Source organism: Bubalus bubalis, chromosome 5 (assembly GCF_019923935.1).
Source record: "Bubalus bubalis isolate 160015118507 breed Murrah chromosome 5, NDDB_SH_1, whole genome shotgun sequence".
Classification (NCBI taxonomy): domain Eukaryota; kingdom Metazoa; phylum Chordata; class Mammalia; order Artiodactyla; family Bovidae; genus Bubalus; species Bubalus bubalis.
Window position 1 is genome coordinate 93,288,844 of NC_059161.1, and position 27,925 is coordinate 93,316,768.

At 39.9% G+C, this 27,925-nt stretch overlaps 1 protein-coding gene across 6 annotated transcripts in view; it reads left to right on the forward strand.

Moving 5' to 3' along the window:
• The window catches only part of LOC102405156 (prolylcarboxypeptidase), an 87,758-nt gene that overhangs the window by 20,585 nt on the left and 39,248 nt on the right, over positions 1-27,925 (forward strand). For 4 of the 6 annotated variants that reach the window (XM_025286250.2, XM_025286251.2, XM_006055634.3 and 1 more), the window contains exon 3: positions 27,270-27,410. In XM_025286250.2, the coding sequence (XP_025142035.1) occupies positions 27,270-27,410 (141 nt within the window). Of the gene's footprint in view, positions 1-23,354; positions 23,378-24,558; positions 24,696-27,269; positions 27,411-27,925 lie in introns of those variants that run through there. The other 2 variants (XM_044943437.1, XM_044943438.1) reach the window with 2 other exon arrangements.

Here is a 27,925-nt window from a genome sequence, read left to right on the forward strand (position 1 = left end):
GAACAAATAATTTCATATTTGTGTGGAAATACAAAAAAAACCTTGAATAGCCAAAGCAATCTTGAGAAAGAAGAATGGAATTGGAGGAATCAACCTACCTGACTTCAGACTATACTACAAAGCTACAGTCATCAAGATAGTATGGTTCTGGCACAAAGACAGAAATATAAATCAATAGAACAAAATAGAAAGCCCAGAGATAAATCCATGCACACCTATGAACACCTTATCTTTGACAAAGGAGGCAAAAATAAACAATGGCGAAAAGACAATCTCTTTAACAAGTGGTGCTGGGAAAACTGGTCAACCACCTGTAAAAGGATGAAATTAGAAACTTTCTAACACCATATACAAAAATAAACTCAAAATGGGTTAAAGATCTAAATGTAAGACCAGAAACTATAAAACTCGTAGAGGAAAACATAGGCAAAACACTCTCTGACATAAATCACAGCAAGATCCTCTCTGACCCACCTCCCAGAGTAATGGAAATAAAAGCAAAAATAAACAAATGGGACCTAATTAAACTTAAAAGCTTTTGCACAATGAAGGAAACTATAAGCAAGGTGAAAAGGCAGCCTTCAGAATGGGAAAAAATAATAGCAAACAAAGCAACTGACAAATAATTAATCTCAAAAATATACAAACAGCTCATACAGCTCAATATCAGAAAAATAAACAATCCAATCAAAAAATGGGTCAAAGAACTAAACAGACATTTCTCCAAAGATGACATACAGATGGCTGACAAATACATGAAAAAATGCTCAACATCACTCATTATCAGAGAAATGCAAATGTCAGAATGGCTGCTGTCAAAAAGTCTACAAACAATAAATGTTGGAGAGGGTGCAGAGAAAAGGGAACCCTCACAGTGTTGGTGGGCATGCAAACTAGTACAGCCGCTATGGAGAACAGTGTGGAGATTCCTTAAAACACTGGAAATAAAACTGCCATACAACCCAGCAATCCCACTGCTGGACATACACACTGAGGAAACCAGAATTGAAAGAGACATGTGTACCCCAATGTTCATTGCAGCACTGTTTATAATAGCCAGGACATGGAAGCAACCTAGATGTCCATTGGCAGACAAATGGATAAGAAAGCTGTGGTACATATACACAATGGAATATTACTCAACTATTAAAAATTATGCATTTCTTTTTAATACTTTAATGCATTTTTAAAAATAATGCATTTCATCAGTTCTAATGAGGTGGATGAAACTGGAACCTATTATACAGAGTGAAGTAAGTTAGAAAAACACCAATTCAGTATATTAATGCATATATATGGAATTTAGGAAGATGGTAATGATGACCCTATATGTGAGACAGCAAAAGAGACATATAAAGAACAGACTTTTGGACTCTGTGGTATAAGGCGAGGGTGGGATGATTTGAGAGAATAGCATTGAAACATGTATATTACCATATGTGAAATAGATGACCAATCCGGGTTCAATGCATGAAACAGGACACACAAAGACGGTGCACTGGGACAACCCAGAGGGATGAGACGGGGAGGAAGTGGGAGGGGGGTTCAGGATGGGGGACTCATGTACACACATGGCTGATTCAGGTCAATGTATGGCAAAAACCACCACAATATTTGTAAAGTAATTAGCCTCCAATTAAAATAAATTAATTAAAAAAAAAGGATTGAGAGGGAGGGGATATATGTATACTTATAGCTAATTCATGTTGTTGTACAGCAGGAACTAACAAAATATCATAAAGCAGTTATACTCTAATTTAAAAATAAATTTAAAAATTAAAAAAAAAGAACATCTGGGATAGTCATTATTATTTTAAATTTTACATGTAAGAAAACAAGCCCAAAGATATGAAGTACCTTGTTGAAGTTCAGGTACTCCAATCGATGGCAGAACTGGCATTCAACTCAAATCTCTTCAAATTCCCTTCCCTTTCCACTTCATCACAGAACATTTGTGGTTTTTAGGAGGTAAAAAAAAACAAAAAAACAAAACAACCCAGATTTTTGAAAGATGTCCTTGGTACTGGCTAGATTTTATTAGTGCAAAAGCACTTGTGTGTGTGTTTAGGCCTTGACACACTTTGGCATTTTTAATAAGTTTTCCTGTTGTTATATGACTAGCATGTTTGGTCAGCATCATTGTGATATAATAACCTAATTTAAACAAGGAGCTGCAACCCAAACAATGGCTGTGATTCAGCAGATAGGAAAGTGAGGAAGTACTTGTTATCATTTGTCAGTTAATTTTTATTTTTATGCAGTTTGAACCAAGGGTCACACTGCAGACACCGTGCTTTAAAACTGTCGGAAACCTCTGTCACTTCCTGAGCACTGATGGCCTCTTTGAGGGCGCCGCTCATACAACAACTTTGGAAAGCAGTGGTGATGACTCCCTTCTCCTTGGCATTGGATGCTTCCTTTCTCTCAACAATGACCGGCACAGCCAGTGAAGACCAAAGCAGGATTTTTTTCCCTTCTTATATAGTCCAGATTATCTAAATATCCAGAAAATGACCACACTTTAAAAGAGAAGGGAATTCATATTTACCGAGCATCTCTCCATGATCTCCTCAAAGGCAACAACCTTGAATTTCGCTAATCTGTGGATCTGGGAGGCCACAGCACCAAGCTCTGTACATGTGAGACTGAGCTGACGCAATAAAACTGCATGTTATGTCCTGTTTTATTGCAAACATTAAATGCAAATATCTGACCTTAGGCAAGGTGTGGAAGGGACTATTGCTGTTACTTATATACCCCCATTGCTTTGGTCTATCTCTGGAGAATGAGTGTTAACTATAGTGAAATACATGTTGGCTGAGATTCCAGGGGAATTACTTTCCAAAAAATATGGATCATGGTCTTTAAAGATTTCCAGAAAGGCTTTTTGCAGTCAAATGCTGTAACATTACTAAACCCTTTTAGTAATTTGCATCGTTAGTCATTTATCTGTAGTCTCTCTTCTTCATGTGACCTTTCTCCACTCCATATCCAAGACATACTTACTCTTTCCTCCTGGTCTTCTTGCAAAGCTTTATTCTAGAAATACTTCTTCAATTTTGAATGTATCTGGTCGGTTTAACATTCACTTGTTCCCTTCTGTTAAAAACATGTTCCCCTTTCAGGAAATGAATGGAAAAGTAGTAATGTCTTCTGTTGTTAATTTGCTCCTAATGCATACAAAAAAAAAACCCCAGATAATGACCAGATTCATGACCTAGATAATCACTGACCTAGAGCCAGACATCCTGGAATGTGAAGTCAAGTGGGCCTTAGAAAGCATCACTATGAACAAAACTAGTGGAGGTGATGGAATTCCAGTTGAGCTATTTCAAATCCTGAAAGATGATGCTGTGAAAGTGCTGCACTCAATATGCCAGCAAATTTGGAAAACTCAGCAGTGGCCACAGGACTGGAAAAAGTCAGTTTTCATTCCAATCCCAAAGAAAGGCAATGCCAAAGAATGCTCAAACTACCGCACAATTGCACTCATCTCACACGCTAGTAAAGTAATGCTCAAAATTCTCCAAGCCAGGCTTCGGCAATACGTGAACCGTGAACTTCCAGATGTTCAAGCTGGTTTTAGAAAAGGCAGAGGAACCAGAGATCAAATTGCCAACATCCTCTGGATCATCGAAAAAGCAAGAGAGTTCCAGAAAAGCATTTATTTCTGCTTTATTGACTATGCCAAAGCCTTTGACTGTGTGGATCACAATAAACTGTGGAGAATTCTGAAAGAGATGGGAATACCAGACCACCTGATCTGCCTCTTGAGAAATTTGTATTTAGGTCAGGAAGCAAGAGTTAGAACTGGACATGGAACAACAGACTGGTTCCAAATAGGAAAAGGAGTACGTCAAGGCTGTATATCGTCACCCTGCTTATTTAACTTATATGCAGAGTACATCATGAGAAACGCTGGGCTGGAAGAAACACAAGCTGGAATCAAGATTGCCAGGAGAAATATCAATCACCTCAGATATGCAGATGACACCACCCTTATGGCAGAAAGTGAAGAGGAACTCAAAAGCCTCTTTTTTTTAATTTTTTTTTTGATTTAATTTTTTTTACTTGATGAAAGTGAAAGAGGAGAGTGAAAAAGTTGGCTTAAAGCTCAACATTCAGAAAACGAAGATCATGGCATCCGGTCCCATCACTTCATGGGAAATAGATGGGGAAACAGTGGAAACAGCGTGAGACTTTATTTTTCTGGGCTCCAAAATCACTGCAGACGGTGACTGCAGCCATGAAATTAAAACACTTACTCCTTGGAAGGAAAGTTATGACCAACCTAGATAGCATATTCAAAAGCAGAGACATTACTTTGCCAAGAAAGGTCCGTCTAGTCAAGGCTATGATTTTTCCTGTGGTCATGTATGGATGTGAGAGTTGGACTGTGAAGAAGGCTGAGCGCTGAAGAATTGATGCTTTTGAACTGTGGTGTTGGAGAAGACTCTTGAGAGTCCCTTGGACTGCAAGGAGATCCAACCAGTCCATTCTGAAGGAGATCAGCCCTGGGATTTCTTTGGAAGGAATGATGCTAAAGCTGAAACTCCAGGACTTTGGCCACGTCATGCGAAGAGTTGACTCATTGGAAAAGACTCAGATGCTGGGAGGGATTGGGGGCAGGAGGAGAAGGGGACAACAGAGGATGAGATGGCTGGATGGCATCACTGACTCGATGGACGTGAGTCTGAGTGAACTCCGGGAGTTGGTGATGGACAGGGAGGCCTGGCGTGCTGCGATTCATGGGGTTGCAGAGTTGGACACGACTGAGCAACTGAACTGAACTGAATGCATACTCCAGTTCATTTACTGTCCTACTCTTATCTTTGATTACACATATCTAACAAGTGCAGGTAACTCTAGTTGATGTGCAGATTCCATGTTACTTCATTTTAAAATAATAAACTGACTGACCCCATGCCTCTCAGAATATCTTGACTGTCTTATTCCTTGCTTAGCTCGTGTAGGGTTAGAAAATGAAAATGTTTTTAGGATCAACCTTTAAAAACATATCAGTTCAGTTCAGTTCAGTCACTCAGTCATGTCCGACTCTTTGTGACCCCATGGACTGCAGCACGCCAGGCTTCCCTGTCCATCACCAAATCCCAGAGCTTGTTCAAACTCATATCCATTGAGTCGGTAATGCCATCCAATCATCTCATCCTCTGTTATCCCCTTCTCCTCCTGCCTTCTATCTTTCCCAGCATCAGGGTCTTTTCCAGTGAGTCAGTTCTTCACATCAGATAGCCAAAGTATTGGAACTTCACCTTCAGCATCAGTCCTTCCAATGAATATTCAGGACTGGCACTTGTTATTATATTTTACCTAGTGCTACCAACATGGCATAGATACTGCCCAGTCAAAGCAGAAATGTGTCATAGAACTGGGACCTCTTGCAGTGCTGAAGGTTAATTCTTTAGGTCTGCAGATGTGGAGAAGAAACTGGCAGCTGGGACAGAAGGCATAGAGAGGGGCCGGCATCACTCGAGGTGCTACGGTAATTATTTTGCCAACAGGTATGGTGTTTCAGTATCTTAAGAACTGGCTGAGAGTCAAGCCTTGGTTCTTCCAGATAGTGAATGCCTAAGAATAGGATGCTGCTTATATTGCTTAGTATCCCTCATATGGCTATGGAGGTACAACTCAGGGGTATAAACATTCAGAACAAGATAAACTTTTATAACAAACATTAATGTTTTATTACAGATTGCATGACTCCCTTTTAAAATTTCTTTGACTTTTTTTTTTTTTTTCACGTTACTGTTAATGGCATCACTCTCTTCCTGATCACGCAGGATAGAAAACTTCTGAGTTATTTGATTGCCTCACTTTTGCCTTCATGCCCCAAATCCAGTCAATCACCAAGACTGTCCATGATTCCTTTCTAGTTTTTACCCCTTCCTTTACACCCCCAGGGTTCTTACCTTGTATGGGTCCAAAGTAAACTACTATATTAAGCCTCTTGAGTTTGTCTGTTCTTTCCGCTTCAGTCCAGGCTAGCTGGCATTGTTTTGTGTGTGTGTGTGTGTGTTTTATTTTTTCCCCTCTTCTCTTTTCTAATCCAGGTCTTACTGGGAGCTCTTTAAGCCTCACTTCCTCAGGAAAACCTTCCCTAATTGACTCAGCTTAGCATGAGCTATCCTTCTCTGGGCTTCCCTGGTACTTAATGTCTGTAGCATTCATTTGGTTGTTAGCTATGCTCTACGTTGTGAAATCGCTCTTGTTGCCTGAATTACAGTTATATCATGGAATATGATTTAATAGGTAATTCTCCCTCAAGTAGAAAGTTCGAGAATTAATACACCCACAAGAGCATAATGATTCAGGCTATGGATTTTCAAAAATTTGTTAATAGACATAAATTCTGTAGCTGGCTTTCTGAATAATGTGCAATTTTGTTAAAGAGAAATGCTGACTGTGACCCATTAAATTGAGTTTATAATCCAGTGTTGGATCACAACCTCCATTTTATAAAACACTAAACTATATGGACCTTAAAAAGATGAATCTTTCTCCTGTAATGGAGAGGTTAAGTCCTGGAAGCAAAAATCTTTACTACTGGGTGAGTTTAAAGTATTGCAGGAATGGTAGGTAGCAGGGGAGTTCAGAGGAGAGAGAACTTCAGGGTAAAAGCTGCTTCCTACTGTAGGAAGATGAGTCTCTTTGGGTTGGGTATAAGGGACTTTGGTATCCCTTATATAGATTTTTCCTTTGGTAGTTAAATAGTCCCTTTTAGGGTTTTTTTTTTTTTTTCTTTTCACAAGGGCATGCGAGAATAATACATATTCATTTACTCTTTACTTACTCATTGTCTTATTTTCCTCTTCAGCATTTATGTGCTTGTATAATAACAGGGCTTGTAGTTTAAGTTTCCTGATGTGAATTGTATTTCTTTTTTTTTTTTTTGACTTCTCATATTGTTTATTGTTTTTATCACAAGATGCAGGATATTTTGCATTCACATCAATTGCAAAACTGTCAGAGGATATTGATGTTTCACATTTTTTTAATATAAATTTATTTATTTTAATTGGAGGCTAATTACCCCACAATATTGTATTGGTTTTGCCATACATTGACATGAATCCGCCATGGGTGTACATGTGTTCCCCATTCTGAACCCCCCTCCCACCTCCCTCCCCGTACCATCCCTCTGGGTCATCCCAGTGCACCAGTAAGCAAAAACAGAATACTGTAAGGGGGAAGATTTATTTCTTATTTTATACTCATCCATTTTGTGGATGAACAAAAAAAAACTTTTTAAAAGGGGAAACTCTTAAGAGGTACTAGGCTCTGAGATGAAAACACCATCACTTGCAAAGAGTGTTAATTACCTTTTCACTGTAAGCTTCTTGAACTGTACTTTTAAAGGGAGGGAATGTTGTATAGTAAGTAATATTGACTTGAATTCCTACTCCTGAGTAATTTCCTTCGGAAGATGTTGTTTATTTTCCATTGATTTTTTACTTTTCTTTTTTTTAAAATTAATTAATTTATTTTTGGCTTTGCTGGGTGTTCATTGCTGCCAGCTTTAGTAGTTGCAGCTCGGAGGCTCAGTAGTTGTGGCTCCCAGGCTCTAGAGCCCAGGCTCAATAGTTGGGACACACTGCCATATTACCCCTTGGCATGTGGGATCTTCCAGAATCAAGGATCGACCCATGTCCCCTATATTGGCAGGCGTATTCTTTATCACTGAGCCACTAGGGAAGCCCTCCCTTTTTGTTCATTCTTCTTTTTTTAAATCAAGTGAAGCTTTTCTTGGTTATATACTTTGTGGCAGACTAGACTGTGGCCTCTTTGAGAGCAAAGATTGTACCTTTTATTCTTCTATCCAGTGTAGCCATGTACTTGCTGCTCTTCTACCCTTTCAAGGTTGAGCAGGATTTTAACTTGATAATTTTAGGATCTGTTCACAGTTCCTGAGGTTATGTGTTATGTGTGTTAGTTGCTCAGTCGTGTCCAACTCTTTGTGACCCCATGGACTGTTGCCTGCCAGACTCTTCTGTACATGGAATTCTCCAGGCATGCATACTGGAGTGGGTTGCCATTTCCCACTCCAGGGGATTTTCCCAATCCAGGGCTTGAACCTGGGTCTCCCACATTGCAGGCAGGTTCTTTACCATCTGAGCCATCAGGGTAGATCCTCTTAAGGCTAACAACAGAAAGCTAACAGAGCCTTACTGGTGGCTCCAGGGCCCAGAGCAGTGTTAACTGGTGTGGCCCACACCCAGCCTGGGTTACTTGGTCTTTTGATGTTACATCATACTTCTCCCTTTTTCTCCTCAATTCAACTCAACAGTCATTGATGAAGCAAGTCCTGTGCCCATTGTACTTTTTGCTGTGGGGTTCAGGCATGAACAAGGAAGGGGAGGCAGTATGGCATGGTGGGAAAAATGCAGCCTCTTCACTTCCACTGATGAGCAAATGAAAGAATGTACATTTAGCCCTTAGTGCAGTCCTTGCCAGAGAAGGCAATGGCACCCCACTCCAATACTGTTGCCTGGAAAATCCCATGGATGGAGGAGCCTGGTAGGCTGCAGTCCATGGGGTCGCTAGAGTCGAACACGACTGAGCAACTTCCCTTTCACTTTCCACTTTCATGCCTTGGAGAAGGAAATGGCAACTCCAGTGTTCTTGCCTGGAGAATCCCATGGACGGAGAAGCCTGGTAGGCTGCAGTCCATGGGGTCGCACAGAGTCAGACACGACTGAAGCGACTTAGCAGCAGTAGCAGCAGCAGCAGTCCTTACCCTATTCACAGGGCAGGTGGGAATAACACACATGGTTTTAATCAATAGATTCTAGCATCTTATTGGATTGCTTTAGAGTTTTTAATAGTATAACAGGTGTACAACATGTGTAAATAAGTAACTACAGAGCAAAAGCTACACTTGAAAAGCACTATAATAGAGCTAAAAGTACCATGGACACACAAAGCAGGAAGGCAAAGGAATGCTTCATGTAGGAAGCGGCATTGAATAGAATCCCCTTTTTACACAGTTGACATACCTGACTGAAAGGCTGTGGAGATTAAAGGCTTCATTGACTATTGCCTGCTCTGAGACCTCTTTTCTGACCACCCTATTAAAATTAAGCTCTCTGTTATATTCTCTGCAAAACTACAGTTTCTAAGTATTTCTTTATTGTATATTTGCTCCTTTATTACTTGCCTCTTTGATTAGATTATAAACTGTGTGAAGGCAGTAATCATATCTAGCTTGTTCACTGTTTTATCTCTAGCACTAACCACTGGTAGGCACTAGAGAAATACTTATTAAATGAATGACTGTCTTTAACCACTGACTGTCCTTTATCTGTATGTCCTATTAGCTCCAGGGCAGTTGCTATACAGGATGGTGGCGCAGTGACAAAAGCACCTGAAAGTAATCAAAGGAGCTACTTGGTTGTGTTTGAACTTGCTGTCATTGTTCTGAGCTTTTTGGTTTCAGCTGAGGATATCCTTTTCCTTTTCTTTATCTTTCTTACAGTGCCCTTATCATTCAGACCGGATGAATGCTGAAAACAATGAGTAGTCTATAGAGTATATTTTTAAGGTGATGATTAAGAGTCTCTAGAGCCCATTTTATAGTGACACCGGGACTGAAAATTGGATGTTGGAGTTCCCCGGAGGAAAACTGCTGCTCTTTTCTTCAGTTGCTTGCTTTTGTGGAGGATCTTCATGTGGACATATTGTAAAGTTTAATTTGGAATGCTAAAAGCCTTTAAAGCCATGTATTAGTCAATATAAGAAAAACTTATTTAAGCAATCTCTGAAGAGAGAATGCTGTTAAGTTGTCTGTTTCAGCAGTTCTTACAGTGTTATTCACAGAAGATCCTTTGTGGGGCAGGAGGAGTTGTATTTTAGCATTGTGTAGTAGTATCTTCTTTGTATGTATTACTTAAACAGTAGTTTATTGTTTTGACAGAGGTAACTAGGTAGAGATTGTGGTCCCTGATGTCTTTTGTCTCACCAGAGAGAAACAGAGACTGTCAAGTTTGAGAACAATTAGATTCTCACTTTGTATAATTTCTTGAAATAGGTTTTGAATAAAAAGGGTAGAAGTAAAATCTGCTTTGTTAATTTCCATTAAGTGCTACTGGGAGCCTGATGGCCTTGGAACTCTTTCGCCATTTACTGGAGTTCTTATATTTATAATGGACAGAGTCAGTGCAGAATCAGTTATTAAAGGATGATAGTGGTGGTTACAGCTGTTCAGAAGACTTCCTTTTGTTTATTGCTGTTTTGCAAATACGGCTGATGTCATACACTGGGTCCTTTTCTAAATTGTGATCTTTCCTGGGTGTTTTATGATTTTAGAAAGTGGTGTATTATGTTAAATGTGTTATATATGTAGTGACTAAAGAAACCTGGCTTATTAGCCTTGCCATAATCTCTCACCTGGAACTTTCAGTAGCCTTCTGTTTACTCTTCTCCCCGCCTTCTTTTTTGTCATCTCATTCTACAGGCCAGTCTCTACAGTATAGCCAGAACAATCTCTTTAAAATACAAATGAGAAAAAGTCTTATAACTCTTTACGACTTTCTCATTGCTCTTCAAGTTAAATTTAAGCTCCATACTGTGGCCTACCTGGCCCTGAGCCTCATCCCATTCCACAGTGCTTCCCCTTGTTCACCATGTTAGAGAGACTCTAGTCTCCTTTCTGTTTTTACAACATGCCAAGTCTCTGAGCCTTTCAATTTTCTGTTACTTCTTTCCAGAGTTCTTCCACTGGCTGGCTCCTTCAGGCTTTACTCTCAATGCCACCTCCATGGAGGACCATCTCTGTTAGTATTTTAGGGCTGTTGTAACAAAGTACAACAAACTGGGAGGTTTAAAAAACGCACATTTATTTTCTAACAGTTTTGGAGGCCAGAAGTTCAAAATCAGGGTGTTGATGTGGTTGGTTCCTCCTAGGAAGAATCTGTTCCATCTCTTTCCTAGCTTCTGGTGATTGCTGGCAATCCTTAGTGGTTTGCAGCTGCATAATTCCAGCGCTTTCTGTCATCACGTTGTCGTCTTTCTTTTGTAGTCCTTCTCTGTCTTCACATAGCCTTCTCTCTGTGTCTGTCTCTGTTTCTTCTCTTTTTAAGAAGATAACCAATTATATTCGATTAAGGGCCAACCCTACTCCAGCATGACCTCATCTTAATTAATTATATTTGTAATGACCCAATTTCCAATAAAGTCACATTCTGAGGTTCCAGGAAGGCCATGAATTCTGGGGGATTGTTCAACCCAAAACACCTTCCATGACTCTCAATTTAAAGTAGGCTGTGTTGGTGGAGCTATATCTATAAACATACTCACAAAGTTACTGATTTCTAGCCATGGGTGACCATAGCACTTCTTTAGACCACATTTCACGCATAACTCTCAATTCTGGGCACACCATCCGTGAGAGGGAAGATAAGTGTACTAGGATATGAATGGAGTTGTGAGGATTTTAGAAATCATGCTATATGGGTAAGAACTGGGGTTTTGCTCAGTTGGAGAGGTGTAGATCTGGGAAGTCCTCATGGCCCTCTGCAGGAGGACCTTCCTTTAGAGGAGGGGATACAGAACACTGGATTATAGATTACTTGTATCACAGGTCTTTATCCTGAACTTTAGAAGCATGGTTTCACCTTTTTAGGGGTGGGAATCTTTATCCGTTACATTTGACTAGATACCAGCCTCATCTCTTCCATCATGAAGGAAGAAAAATAGTAGTAATACACCATACCATATTTGACAAAGTAAGAGAATATAAACCTGTGAAGATTTGTTTGATAATATTATATCATTTTTAAAACATTATTAATGAAATGTTTACATATTGTTCCTCTCCATCTGCAGTTTTTCTTTCCACAGTTTGTTACTTGCAGTCAACCTTGGTCCAAGAATATTAAATGGAAAATTCCAGAAATAAACAATAAGTTTTAAATTGTATGCTGTTCTGAGTGAGGAGTGTGATAAAATCTCACACCTTCTGCTCTGTCCTGCCAGGACCTGAATCATCCCTATGTCCAGCATATTCATGCTATATATGCTGTCCATTTGTTAGCATAGGAAAAAAACATAGAATATGTTCCCTTGGGATCCACAGAGGATTGATTCCAGGACCCCTCTAAGGATACCAAAATTCATGGATGCTTTGGGCCTTATATATCATACTGTACAATGGCATAGTACAACTGGCTCTATGTATCTGTAGATTCTGTACCCATGGATATGAAGGGCTGACCATATAGGGTTTGCTGACTCTATTGGGTTCAGCATTATTTGCAGTTTCTGACATCCATTGGGGATCTTAGAACATACCCACCATGAGTGATGGGGTATTACTGTATTGAGTTCCAGCAAGATTTTTCACTTTTTTAAAATGGAATAAATATAACATAATTTATATTCCCTTACACTTCAACAAGGACATTTTGGCAGCATTTGCCTATGAAGGAGAGGACCTCATGGCTTTGGGTATTCATGGTTGCATGGACATCAGGGATGACCCCAACTCTCTTGCCTCTTGTGTACTATGTCACAGTGCTTTAGGAAGTTCCCATACTGGTTTTATCCAGCCACTAAAATTCTTTACTATCCTGGGTGGTGGATGTTTGCTGAAGCAATCCCACAACTAAGAAGTTTGCCTGCAAATTTAGCCTCTAAACTCAGGGATCCAATTGAGGCCTGAGCATCAGTTCCTTCTTCCATGCTATACTTTTACTTTTATCTTCAAATCATTGCTACACTATGCCCTTCTATTCTCCTTTAATAGATAGCCTTGCTCCCTACTTCACTGATTAAACAACTTTGTTGTGTGAGAGGTGTTTTAGCTATAACCCCTTCAGTTTCTTCCTTTTCCACCTAGAGATATAATTCCTTCTGTGCCCATTTGTTTCCCAACAGAGGAGGGGTTCCTCCTATCCAAATCAAATCCCTCTGTCTGTGTCTTTGGCACCATTTTCTTGTGTCTCCTCAGAATCTCCAGGCATTACTAATCCCCCTCCCACCTAGAGTCTTAACTATTCCCTCTAATTACTTTTTGCCTTTGGACCTTATACCTCTCCCATGTTTCTTCTTCTTTGTAAACTCTGCTGGAAAAACGTATCTTACACATTGACCAAATCGACATTTGGCAGCACATTTGATTTACTGAACACTAGTATGCTGCTCACCCCACTCCAGTACTCTTGCCTGGAAAATCCCATGGATGAAGGAGCCTGGTAGGCTGCAGTCCATGGGGTCGCGAAGAGTCGGACATGACTGAGCGTCTTCACTTTATCTTTTCACTTTCATGCATTGGAGAAGGAAATGGCAACCCACTCTAGTGTTCTTGCCTGGAGAATCCCAGGGACGGGGGAGTGTAGTGGGCTGCCGTCTATGGGGTTGCACAAAGTCAGACAGGACTGAAGTGACTTAGCAGCAGCAGCAGCAGCAGTATGCTGCTGAATGAGCCGGTATGATAGACATTTTATAGGAAGCTATCATTCAGGTTAAATAGCTGTGCAGTGGCCAAGAACCACAGCTTTAAGTGCTTTACAGCCCTAGAAAATGTGACTATAACCCTGTCACATCTACTGCACAATTGCACTCATTTCCCAAGATGGCAAAGTAATGCTCAAAATTCTCCAAGCTAGGCTTCAACAGTATATAAACTGAGAACTTCCAGATGTTCAAGCTGGATTTAGAAAAAGGCAGAGGAACCAGAAAACAAATTGCCAACATCTATCTGTTGGATCATAGTAAAAGCAAGAAAATTCCAGAAAAACATCTACTTCTGCTTCATTGACTATACTAAAGCCTTTGACTGTGTGGATCACAACACATTGTGGAAAACTCTTAAGAGATGGGAATACCAGACCACCTTACCTGCCTCCTGAGAAATCTGTATGCAGGTCTGGAAGCAGCAGTTAGAACCAGACATGGAACAACGGACTGGTTCCAACCTGGGAAAGGAGTATGTCAAGTCTGTGTCTTGTCACTGTACTAATTTAACTTATATGCAGAGTACCTCATGCAAAATGCTGGATGAAGTACAAGCTGGAATCAAGTTGCCAGGAAAAACATCAATAACCTCAGATATGCAGATGACACCATCCTTATGGCAAAAAGTGAAGAGGAACTAAAGAGCCTCTTGATGAATGTGAAAGAGGAAAGTGAAAAAGTTGGCTTAAAACTCAACATTAAAAAAATGAAGATCATGGCATCCAGTTCCATCCATATCTCTTCAAGTAGATGGGGAAAGAGTGGAAACATTGAGAGACTTTATTTTCTTGGCCTCCAAAATCACTGCAGATGGTGACTGCAGCCCTGAAATTAAAAGACACTTGCTCCTTGGAAGAAGTGAACGTGAAAGTCTTTCAGTCGTGTCTGACTCTTTACAACTCCATGGACTATACAGTCCATGGAATTCTCCAGGCCAGAATACTGAGGTATGGGTAGCCTTTCCCTTCAGGGGATCTTCCCAACCCAGGGATCAAACCCAGGTCTCCCGCATTGCAGGTGGATTCCTTACCAGCTGAGCCACAAGGGAAGCCCAAGAATACACGACAAACCTAGACAGCTCATTAAAAAGCAGAGACATTACTTTGCCAGCAAAGGTCCATATAGTTAAAGCTATGGTTTTTCCAGTAGTCATGTATGGATGTGAGAGTTGGACCATAAAGAAGGCTGAGCACCGAAGAATTGATGCTTTTGAACTGTGGTGTTGGAGAAGACTCTTGAGAGAGTCCTTTGGACTGCAAGGAGATCAAACCAGTCAATCCTAAAGGAAATCAACCCTGAACATTCACTGGAAGCTGAAGCTCCAATGCTTTGGTCACCTGATGCGAAGAGCCAACTCATTGGAAAAGACCCTGATGCTGGGAAAGATTGAAGGTAGGAGGAGAAGGGGACAACAGAGGATGAGATTGTTGGATGGCATCACTGACTCAATGGACATGAGTTTGAGCAAGCTCCAGGAGACAGTGAAGGACAGGGAAGCCTGGCGTGCTGCAGTCCATGGGGTCGCAAAGAGTCGGACACCATGAGCGACTGAACAACAAAAACCCTGTCTCAAAGTCATCCCTGACCTTTTAGCTTATATACTTCAGCAAGATGCTGATTAGTCCTTCCCCTGCCCATCTAATCAGATTTGCCTGAGTTAATTTGGACTTATTTATCTTCCTGTTTCTCCTCTCAGCAGAGGGCATACTGTTCTGGTTCCTCAGCTGCCTGGGTAAAGCTAAACTATTATGAGTCAGGTTTAGATTTTATGTTTGGGTTCTCCCTCAGACATGTGATTTGTCTGGGCAAAAGGTACATATGACTACAGCATTCTGTAACTCTTCCAAAGGCAGTAACAGACCCTTGCAATCAATCAACCTGCACAGACTTGACCCTGGAAACTTTGATTTCCATTCTCATTGCTTTGAGTCATGCTTTTCTCTGAAGCTGTGTTGGATTTGTTTTAATACCAATTGCAGAGCTAGGATGTATACATTTATTCTATGTATATTCATTGATCCCCCCCCTCCCCTCGCCTTGGTGGCATCGTGTGGCAAGCAGGATCTTAGTTCCCTGACAATGGATTGAACTCAGGACTCCTGCAGTGGTAGCGCAGATTCTTAACCCCTGAATCACCAGGGGAATCCCTATTCATTGATCTTCTACCATGTGCCAGACCTTATTCTACTCACTGGGGACTTAGCAGTGAACAAAACAGACAAAAATCTCTGCCTCATTAAGGCTCTATTGCTCGTGCACCTATTTCACTTACTGTTGGTTTAGAGAGGCAATCTCAGATTTCAGGTTTCTCTTTATAGGGAGATTTTAGGTGTTAGCCTGGTGAATCTAATATCATCATCTCTTAAATTATGTATCTTCTGCTACAAACAACAGCAGTTCCTGAATATGCTTGTTCTGCAGAGTTCATCATGCTCTTTGCTTGACATGCTTTTCTGTACTTGAAAAAATTCTTGTTACTCTTCAGAGTTCAACTCAGGTATCACTTCCTCAGTGAAACCTTCCATGATTCCCTTGAGTCAGACTGTAACCTCTCAGCTCCCACAATACTTTGTATGTAGAACTTCTCATCTTGTGACTGTTTGTTAGTTATGCTCATCACTTTTTTAGATTAAAAACTTGAGAAATGGAATTGTATCTTAGTTCTCTTTCCTAATGCCTGTTACTTAATGAGTACTCAATACACATTTTTAAGTGAAAGAGAAATTAAATATAGATGGGATTTAGTATAATTTACATATGACTATAGTGAAATCGGAGAAGGCAATGGCACCCCACTCCAGTACTCTTGCCTGGAAACTCCCATGGACAGAGGAGCCTGGTAGGCTGCGGTCCATGGGGTTGCTAAGAGTTGGACACGACTGAGCAACTTCACTTTCACTTTTCACTTTATGCATTAGAGAAGGAAATGGCAACCCACTCCAGTGTTCTTGCCTGGAGAATCCCAGGGACGGGTGAGCCTGCTGGGCTGCCGTCTATGGGGTCGCACAGAGTCGGACACGACTGAAGCGACTTAGCAGCAACAGCAGCAGAACATAATTGAATACCAATTTGATATTAAGGAAATATTTAAAAAAATTTTAGATGTGTAATATTGGAGAAGGAAATGGCAACCCACTCCAGTGTTCTTGCCTGAAGAATCCCAGGGATGGGGGAGCCTGGTGGGCTGCCATCTATGGGGTCGCACAGAGTCGGACACGACTGAAGTGACTTAGCAGCATAGTGAAATAGGAGCTTCCCTGGTGTCTCAGACAGTAAAGAATCTGCCTGCAATGCAAGAGACCTGGGCTTAATCCCTGGATTGGGAAGATGCCCTGGAGAAGGAATGGCAACGCATTCTTGCCAGGGAAATCCCATGGACAGAGGAGCCTGGTGGGCTACAGTACATGTGGGTTGCAAAAGAGTGGAACACGACTTAGCGACTAAAGAACAACATAGTGAAGTAGAAATACAGGCATGTACATTATAAAATAAAAAATGTATCTTAAATGTAGTCTCAAGTGTTTACAAATCTATTTGCTAATTATCTTGCTAAGTCATTTCAGTCATGTCCAACTCTTTGTAACCCCATGGACTGTAGCCTGCCAGGCTCCTCGGTCCATGGGATTCTCTAGGCAAGAATACTGGAGTGGCTTGCCATGCCCTCCTCCAGGGTATCTTCCTGACCCAGGAATCAAACCCACGTCTCTTTTGTCTCCTGCATTGTCAGGTGGGTTCTATACCACTGAGCTACCAGGGAAGGCCTAATTATCTTACAAGTATAGAAAAAAATGCACCAGTTTAACTCTAGAATCCTCTAATTCTCTTTTAGAGTCACCTTCCCCCTGCAAGAGTAATCACTATTCTGACTTCTAACAACATGCATTTTGAACCCTGATATTAAACTATGTGAATATATCTTTGTTTGAAAAGAAAGATTTAAAATAATTGACATCTCTATAACTCAGGTTTTTTTCATTTCAGGCTTAGGACTTGAGATTTAAGTTCCCTTCCTGTCCTAAAATTTTATGACTCTAATATTTAAAACTTAACAGTTCTCCCACTTTATTGCTTATACAATACTGCCCTCTGACGATGTAATATTTCCTAAAATTTAAATAGATAATTTCAAACTTGAGAGCTTAGGCTGTGGTCAGGTAATTCTAGTGGTACATAGCTCCCTGAAGCCACACTAAGTTACTGACTGTGTGGTGCTGTCATAGAGTTGTTTAGCCAATAGATGATACCGGAATGTTCCTCTGCTGGAGCACCTGACTATTCTTTGACAAAACATGTATTGATTTACTGGAATGTTTTGGGCCTTCTAAAGGGCAGGACATAAAGACAGCATATTAAAAGCACAGACATTACTTTGCCAACAAAGGTCTGTCTAGTCAAGGCTATGGTTTTTCCAGTAGTCATGTATGGATGTGAGAGTTGGACCATAAAGAAAGCTGAGTGCAGAAGAATTGATGCTTTTGAACTGTGGTGTTGGAGAAGACTCTTGAGAGTCCCTTGGACTGCAAGGAGATCCAACCAGTCAATCCTAAAGGAGATTAGTCCTGGGTGTTCATTGGAGGGACTGATGTTGAAGCTGAAACTCCAATACTTTGGCCACCTAATGCAGAGAGCTGACTTATTTGAAAAGGCCTTGATGCTGGGAAAGATTGAGGGCAGGAGGAGAAGGGGACAACAGATGATGAGATGGTTGGATGGCATCACCGACACAATGGACATGGGTTTGGGTGACTCTGGGAGTTGGTGATGGACAGGGAGGCCTGGTGTGCTGTGGTTCATGGAGTCACAAAGAGTCGGACATGACTGAGCGACTGAACTGACTGAACTGAAAGGGCAGGATATCTTCACCTTTGTTTTAATATTAGAGTACAGAATATTATGATGTCATAGGATTTTGGTAATTTAGAATATGATTTTCCTTTTGGGGTCCAAAGTCCTTGGTTAGGGGAAAGGAAGCTTCCTGAGCACTTTAAAATTTTGCCGTACCCATTTTCTGACCAAGTATGTACTGTTAAAAATATAGTTAGATGCCATTGTGATATTTATTTATACCATTATTGAGTTTGTAATAGCTTCTCTTATATTTTCTCAAGGACTAGCTTGATATATAAAATGTCTGTGCGAATTTAACATTAACAAGAGGTCCTTATACACAGAAATGTGGGAAACCACATTTAGAAGATTTGAACTGCATTCATTTAATAATTATAAAGTATTTGTCTTGTAGAGGGGCACTATGGTAGCTATTGTGTTCTTGCCTTTCTAACAATCTATAGGTGTAGGTAGTTGGATAGCCAAACTTTTTTCCACAGTGGACTCTCTTATACCCTTTTATTCCCTTCCCAGTTTGTTATTTTACCTTTAAGTAAATAATTTATGTCTAAGAGTTTCTTTTTTGAGACTAAGAGCAGGTTACAAATGATATGTAGAAGGAAAGAATACACTTCTCTTGTGTATATTAATATGCACAGAAAGACGTTTGAAAATATGCCACATCTTGTTACATGGAAGGATGATTTGATTTGAAGGGAATCTCTGAGCAAACATCCACCTTCCTTGTTAAAATAAACTAGACCTTCTATGATTGGCAATGAAGGGAGCATCCCTGTGGGGAGGGAAGGACATTCCTGTTTCTTAGACTCACCGTCCTCTTGGAGGGACTTGTGATCCTTTTCCTTGTCACCATCTCCACTCTGTCATCAAGGGACAGTTTCCTTTTTAATTCTTTAAGTCAAATTTACCCTCCAGTCTTTCCTGGTATCTTCAGAATAAGCAACAGTTAGAACCAGACATGGAACAACAGACTGGTTCCAGATTGGGAAAGGAGTATGTCAAGGCTATCTTGTCACCTTGCTTATTTAACTTACGTGCAGAGTACATCATAAGAAGTGCCAGGCTGGATGAAACACAAGCTGGAATCAAGATTGCTGGGAGAAATATCAATAACCTCAGATACACAGATGACACCACCTTTATAGCAGAAAGCAAAGAGAAACTAAAGAGCCTCTTAATGAAGGTGAAAGTGGAGAGTGAAAAAGCTGGCTTAAAACTTAACATTCAGAAAACTAAGATCATGATATCCAGTCCCATCTCTTCGTGGCAAATAGATGGGGAAACAGTGAGAGACTTTATTTTCTTGGGCTCCAAAATCACTGCAGATGGTGACTACATCCATGAAATTGAAAGATGCTTGCTCCTTGGAAGAAAAGCTATGACCTACCTAGACAGCATATTGAGAAGCAGAGATAATACTTTGCCGACAAAGGTCCATCTAGTCAAAGCTATGGTTTTTCCAGTAATTATGTATAAGAGTTGGATCATAAAGAAGGCTGAGCACCAAAGAATTGATGCTTTTGAACTGTGGTGTTGGAGAAGACTCTTGAGAGTCCCTTGGACTGCAAGGAGATCAAGCCAGTCCATCCTAATAGAAATCAGTCCTAAATATTCATTGGAAGGACTGATGTTGAAGCTGAAGCTCCAATACTTTGGCCACCTGATGCGAAGAGCTGACTCATTAGAAAAGACCCTGATGCTGGGAAAGATTGAAGGCAGGAGGAGAAGGGGATGACAGAGGATGAGATTGTTGGATGGCATCACCGACTCACTCGACATGAGTTTGGGTAAACTCCGGGAGTTGGTAATGGACAGGGAAACCTGGCGTGCTGCAGTCCATGGGGTCTCAAAGAGGTGGACACAACTGAGCAACTGAACGGCAAGAACTTTCCTGGTATCTTCAGAATACAGATGAATAAAGGTAGTGTTGCCAAAATCTTGACTCTCTGTGCACCAATGCTGAAGAGAAATACAGAGACAGAGTTTTGGAAGGGTAAGAAAAATGGCTTTATCTTTGCCCAGCAAAGGGGAATACATAGCAGGCTATCACCTCAAGAACTGTGCCCCTTTTCCCTCGGGAATAGGGGGTTTTATATCATTCTGAAGGTCTTGTTTTTTTTTTTTTTTCCTTTCTGCAAATTTTCAAAATGGCCACAGCTGGCTTTAGGTAACTCAGCAACCAGGACTGGTGTCACTGAAGTTATCTAGCACATGGCCTTTTTGAAAATGCAGAATGCTACAAGACAGTGTAGGGGAAGAAGAATGTCAGGTGCCAAGTACAATACATATGGAATCAGAGAGTGATTAGTTTTGTTTAGCTTTGTAAAGGGCAAGTCTAGCTATAAAAGTGTTTGTTAGTAGAAACAGCTAAAGAATAACTAAGATTGTTTAAATCTTGCAGGCCAGTTTGACTGGTATGTACCAAAGGCTGTTCACTCATTTCTGTTTTTGCAGCAACAGTAGAACGTTAAAGGATTCTTGAAATGTTCTGACATAATCAAGTGAAAATAAGCCGAGAGTCACCCATGATCTGATTCATAAGATATAGCTTGCTTTCCCGTCTAGTCCCAGCTCAGGGGTTCCTCCTGCATGAGGGACAGCTTAGGCAGGCTCCACTTTTCTCCACCCAGAGACCTGGAACCTGGCAAAACCCCACCATCCTTTCAGATTTTGGTTCCTTCTGGAAGTTGTGTCCTTCTACCATGAAGGTGTCTACCCCTTCAGGGGAGATCCAGCTTGCCCAGAAACAATGTTAGTCTCCATGTAGGAACTCTAACAGAATGTCATACCATAAATCTAAAATTAATATAGGGCGCACACATCAAATGGAGGAAAGGAAGTCTTATCTCATTTCAGTGTCTCTGGTCTAGAACTGGACACCAGAGAGCCCTCTTTCAAGGTACCTTAATTTGAAGTGTGAGTCTGTGTTTTGCCCTGTGTATTTTAGTAAAATTCTGTTGTTGTTGTATATCTGGATATGTAAATGAAACCCAACTCTAAACCAATTTTCCTAAAATTAAAGCCTACTGAGTAAGAGTCAACATTGTTTTCTTTTTATAAGAGTCGGATACGACTGAGCGACTTCAGTTTCACTTTTGACTTTCATGCATTGGAGAAGGAAATGGCAACCCACTCCAGTGTTCTTGCCTGGAGAATCCCAGGGACGGGGGAGCCTGGTGGGCTGCCATCTATGGGGTCGCACAGAGTTGGACACGACTGAAGTGACTTAGCAGCAGCAGCAACAGCAGCAGCAGCAGCCGCCTAATTAAATGAGTTAAAAACAATATAGTAACAATTACTGAGTTAAGTCAGTGAAAAGACCATGTTCTTCAGTAAAACTGTTAGTATATGGGTGGGAATGTGTACTTCATTTTGCAAATCTAGCAGAAAGATACCCTAGTGCCCCCTGCTGAAGGTTGAAGTTTGTAGCCAGCCCTATCTGCAATAGTGTGTTACAATGAAAAAAGCAGACTGAATTTTGTGAGGTAGGGTTGGGTAGTGAAAAATGCACATGGAGAAGAATTGTATTTTACTTTTATTTATTAGTTATATTACCTTAGGCAAGTTATCTGACCTCTCTGAGCTTTCGTATCCTTATTTATAGGATTGGTGTAATGAACATGCTCCCAGAGGCTGATGGGGAGGATGGTAAGGCGATCTGTGTAAAGCACCAGCACAGTACCACACCCGGAATAGGTGTTCTGTGTTACCCCCCACCCCCTTTCTCCAAGTTGCCACCAAAACTGCTTCTAATAGGTGTGATGTTCTTACAGGCTTTTCTGGATGTAAATTTTATTTTTGAGCAGTTTTAAAGTCCATGTAGTTATTGTTGCCACAATAAACTATTTAAAGGATGTTCCCTTTGTTTCTTCCTGTCTACCCATTCTCATGGATCTCTTCTATCCTCTACAAGGTGAAGGAGGAAAATATCTCTTGAAATAGGACCATATTGTAGAGAGAACTGCTGTGTGTGACTAGAGGTGTTTTCCCTTTTTGAAATCATGTTTGCATGGCTTTTATGGTGCTATTATTTTAGTTATCTCAATATACCAAATTGAAAAGATAATTAAAAATTCCAGGTTTGCCTCTGACTTATAACCTTGGCCAGGCCACTTGACCTCTTTGAGTCTGGTTTTTTTCAGTTGAACAGTGCAGATCAACTGGCTTCTAAGTCCCTTGTCTCTGTTTCTGTTGTGGTTTATAAAATTTCTATTCAGGATCCCATAGCTGAAAGTGGTATGCAGCCCTCAGCTCTCCACAGCAGAGGGCACACTGCACCTAGTGTGCTGGCCATTAGGTATTGGGAACTGTCTACAGTCGTATAGTCTGAAGTGGGTATCCCTGATGATTAGGAAGAGTCAAGAAAATTCTGTAAATGAATGTTTTACAAAGGATATTTCACTACTTGTTTCTAGCTCTTTACTATTTAGCTGAAGCACCCAAGAAATAGGAGATTTTGACATTCTAGTGGGATGTCCTATAATTCTGTGAAGAGCTTCGTCACTCTCCACCTCACTTACCTCATCTTGGTATCCCATTCTTGGGACTGGTGTGCAGATGGGGTGGAGTGGAGAGCTAACATTCCTTGAGCATGCATTATACATTAGGGACTCTTCCTGCTACTTTAGTTATGTTTTATCTTCATAGTAATCCTTTGAGTTGTGTGGTATTATCTTTATTTTATATAGGATGAAAATGGGGCTCATACAGGTTAAGTGGCTTGCCTGAGGCCTCACAGTAACAATTCAAGTTCACATCTGTTAACTCCTGAATCTGCTTTTTTTTCTATCATACCAGAGTTCCACCCCCTTTCTCTCAAATTAAACAATTAGGGATTGCTAGAAGAAGGAGTGCCCTGAGAGTGGCCGTATAAGGAAGTTTGGCTTTCTCTAAAGTTCTTGTGGCTCTTGTAATTCTAGATATAAGCCTTTTCTCAAAGCTTGGCTCTAAAGTCAGTGGGTAAATTGAAAATCACTGTGGCAGAATTATCTTTGAGAATACTAGGGGGAAGTCATCTTGTTAGAGAGCCATGTACTTCCTTTCTTTAACTCCAGCACAGGTAGTCTTTCTTCCTTTGTTGAAACAGATCATGGTTTTTCCTGTTGAGCTTCAAATGATGCAGTTGGTGTGTATTTAGGGGTCGTGGTGGGTGGTAATTCACATCTTTGAGCATCAGAGTCTCATTCAGCATTGTGTGTATGTGTGTTTATGTGTTAGTCACTCAGTCGTGTCTAACTTTTTGTAACCCCATGGACTATAGCCTGCCAGGCTCCTCTGTCCATGGCGATTCTCCAGGCAAGAATACTGGAGTGGGCTGCCATTCCCTTCTCCAAGGGATTTCCCCACCCAGGGATTGAACCCAGGTCTCAGCATAGTGAGAGGCTTACATATTAGAAGTATTCTGAAACTTCGATCAAGAGAAGGAAGAGCAGATTCATGTCTTATTTAAGGGCTTAACTCATTTGTTCTCAGAACATTAGCTGTACTAATGAATGCACAGCATTGCTTGGTGTGCATGTGTGCTAAGTTGCTTCAGTCATGTCTGACTCTGTGTGACCCTAAGGACTGCAACCTGCCAGGCTCCTGTCCAGGGGATTCTCCAAGCAAGAATACTGGAGTGGGTTGCCCTGCCCTCCTACATGGGATCTTCCTGACCCAGGGATCGAACCTGTGTCTCTTAAGTCTACCTGCATTGGCAGGCGGGTTCTTTACCACTAGTGCCACCTGGGAAGCCCCAGAATTACTTGGAGGCCTTGTTAAAACACAAGTTACTGGGTTCTACTCCCCACAGTTTCTAATTCAGTAGGCCTGGGAATTTGCATTTTTAACAAGTAGGCCAGAGAATTTGTATTTTTAACAAGTTCCTAGATGAAGCTGGTGCTGGTATCTAGGGATCTTACATGGAGAAACACTATATTAATTTGAACGGAAGCAAGTGGAATCACTTGTCTATCTTTCCTTCACTGTTTGTCTGTTTCTCTTGCTCTTTTTTACTTTGAGGCTTAGTGAGTGTAGTTGAATTAGTTTGAGTTAAATTAAGGAGCTGTGGCTCAGTCACTTCTTTATCCAGTTGCTCAGTTTACTTCTTGGCCTAGAACAAGTACTTGGCCCATTCAGTTGATGCTTGTTGAAGAAATGATTGAGTGAGTTAATATATGTCACGTGTGCTTGCTAAGTCTCTTCAGTCATGTCTGAATCTTTGCGAACCTATAGAGCCCATCAGGCTCCTCTGTCCAGGGGATTCTCCAGGCAAGAATACTGGAGTGGGTTGCTGTGCTCTCTTCAAGATATGTCATAGGAGGGTTTTTTTTTTTTTTTAGCACATGGATATCATTATTATATACCTGCCCCATACAAACTGCTTATTTTACTGAATGGTAAATAGTCTTTATATTAGAATAGCCTGTATTTTAAGACCATATATGGTAAAGATTATGGACATTGAGAAGTGTGCATAAGGTGTAGATTTGAGAAACTTGCATTTTGGAACCTGTGGTATGAATGTGAAGCTTGTGTGTGTGTGTGTGTGTGTGTGTGTAGATGGAGTGATTACAGGAAGTTCCATTTCTTTTGGAATGGTCTAGAGTTTTGCAAGGTCTGGGTTAGGTCAGAACCAACTCCTGCCCCAGGGATGTTGGAGCAACACTGGATGAGCCTATGTGTGCCCCAGACCAGACCGTGCATTCTCACTCCTGTCCCTCTGGAGCACTGAGGAATTCAGACCCTGGGATCCTAAAGGCTTAGAAGTCTCTGTCTGTTGTAACTCTTTAAATTCAGATAGTTGTATATGAACTTTACCATATTATAGCATTTAACAATTGTATTTTTTAAGTGGTGAGTTCATTTAGTAAAGTTCGATTTAAGCTCAAAATTGTGTCATTTTGACATGATTTGTATTGTATCTGGCAAAGTCTCAATATCCAGTGTCTTTTGTCTCTTTTAGTATAGATTAAATTTTTTTTCCTTTAAATTCACTTTACTTTAACCAAAAAAAAAATTATTTTAATACTTTTTGTTTGCATCTTACAGCATGCAGAATCTTAGTTCCCCAACCAGGGATTGAACCTGTGCTCCCTGCAGTGGAAGTGCGAGTCTTAACTGCTGGCTCAGTCTAGGAAGTTCCCATTTTACCTTTTCACTTTTTTTATGCTGAAGTATTTTTTTCTTCTTTTCTTAAATAATTTTATTCATTTATTTGGCTGTGCTGGGTGTTCGTTGGTGCACGGGCATTTCTGTTGTGGTGGCGAGTGGGGGCCACTCTAGTTGCGGTGTGTGGGCTTCTCATTGGTGAGCATAAGTTTCAGTAGTTGGCGGCATGTGGGCTCAGTATTTGTCCTGAGGCATGTGGGATCTTCCTCAACCAGGGATCAAACCCGTGTCCCCTGCATTGGCAGGTGGATTCTTCACCACTGAGCCTCCAGAGAAGTCCTAAGCTGAAGTATTTTCAAGTAAATTACAAACAGCATGATATTTTCTCTTTAAATCCTTTATATACAACTGTAAAATAGAAAAACTTTTTCTTATGTAGCCAAAACAATATGATCACTCCTAACAAAATTAATGTTAATAAATCCTAGTTTGAATAAACAAGATATAAATCACAATTTAGGGACAACTAAGTAATATTTAAATTAGCCTAGTTGTCCCTAAATTGTGATTTATATTTCGTTTGTTCAAACTAGGATACAATCTGGAATCATGCATTGCATCTGATTATTATGTTCCTTAAAATTTATTGTAATCTAAAACAAACAGTCCTTTAATCAGATATTGCCTTGCCTTTTTGTTATAAAATACCTTATCTTTGGACTTGTCTGATCGCTGCTTTGGAGTATGTTCAGCTTGTTTTTCTACCTTTGTATTTCCCAGAAACTGGAAATTAGATACAGAGACTGGACTGAGATACAAACTGAACATTTTTGGCAAGAATTTATCATGGATGATATGTGTTTTGTGTTGTGCAATGTGAGGAAATTCCTGTTCACACCACTGTTAGTGATGCTAACTTTGATCACTAGGTTAATAGGATGATCTTGTGACAGGTAGTAATATGAATATTCATTTTCTTATCATCCATTCTCCTAATACTTTTAACACTATTTAGTAATTCTTGCCTGAATCAGTTCTCTAAGTAACTTCACTAGGGTTTGTCAAATACCATTTTTCTAATTCTGTCATTGGTTCTGCATTAGCTGACATTTGATAAAACAGCTGTTTTTCATCAGTTGGGACTATTTAGTACCCTGAAATACAATTCTCTTGGAAAGGCAAGTTAAATGTTGAGTTCTTTGCTTTTTTATTTACAATTTCTAAATGAGGAGTTGGCTTAATAAATAAATGGTGAGGAATAAATATTTTTCTTGCTTTCTCTTTTTTGATATCCTTATAGAGTAATGGATTTTCATGAATCAATTAAAACATGGAATCAAATGTTTTAATTAGCTACAATCATTATTCTTTTTATGTTCCATTTGTTTTATGTTCAATTAATTAAAACTTCAGCCAATGATAGTCCTTTGTATAGTATGAGATACCAAGATCCTGGCCCTTGGAATGTCAGTTGTTATTGGGATGATAGACCTTTTCATTGGTCTTTCTAGTCCTTGAATTTCAATATTGAAAGTTTCAATAATGAAAATTCAAGTAGTAAGGAATGTCTGTATTTTAAAAATTACTAAGTTCATATTACTATTTCCAATTCAATTTTAACATTATTGTTCTTTTAAGCAGCTACTTGATTTTATAATTGTATATTTTACACTGAAGAAAATATGAAGAAAATGATTTCAAAATAATACCAATATTACTACTACTAATGAAACCAAGTGAAGTTTGAATTTTTTTTATTTTTGTAGCATAGCTTGATTTGAATGGAAGAATAATATATGTACTTTTTAGTTTTTTATTACTTTCCTTTGAAATATGTCTTGTCTGTTTCTTTTTTGTCATAGGTTGATCACTTTGGATTTAATATCGATAGAACTTTTAAACAGCGGTACCTAATAGCTGATAACTACTGGAAGGAAGATGGTGGATCAATACTTTTCTACACTGGTAATGAAGGGGACATTATTTGGTTTTGCAATAACACGGTATGTGCAGATTTGTGAAACTCTTGTGCTCAATTTCTTTTTTATTATGATCAACTAGAAAAAAATCTTTTGTAGTATATATGACCAAATAATTCTGCAGGTTTTTTTTTTAAAAAAAGAGATAAACTCACAAATAATAGAAAAACAGCAAAAGTAAGTGAGTAGGCAGTTTACAAAAGAATAAATACAGACATCCAATAAGCCTGTTCAGCCTTAAAGAATTACATGTGAAAAGAATGAATTATGATACTATTTTTGGACAATTGAATTTTAAAAGATGAAAAAATATCCCAGCTTATTTCACAATTGAACAAGGATATGGCAGAAATGGGAGTAGGGATGTCATAACTATGTAATAAATATAGTTATTGTTATTATTCAGTCTAGAATGAGAACACAAGGGCAGGAATTTTTGTTTGCTTGTTCAGTGGTGTATCCTAGATCCAGGACTGTGTTAGGCATATAGCAGGTACTGAATAAATATTTGTTAAATGAATTAATTAATAAAATCTAAA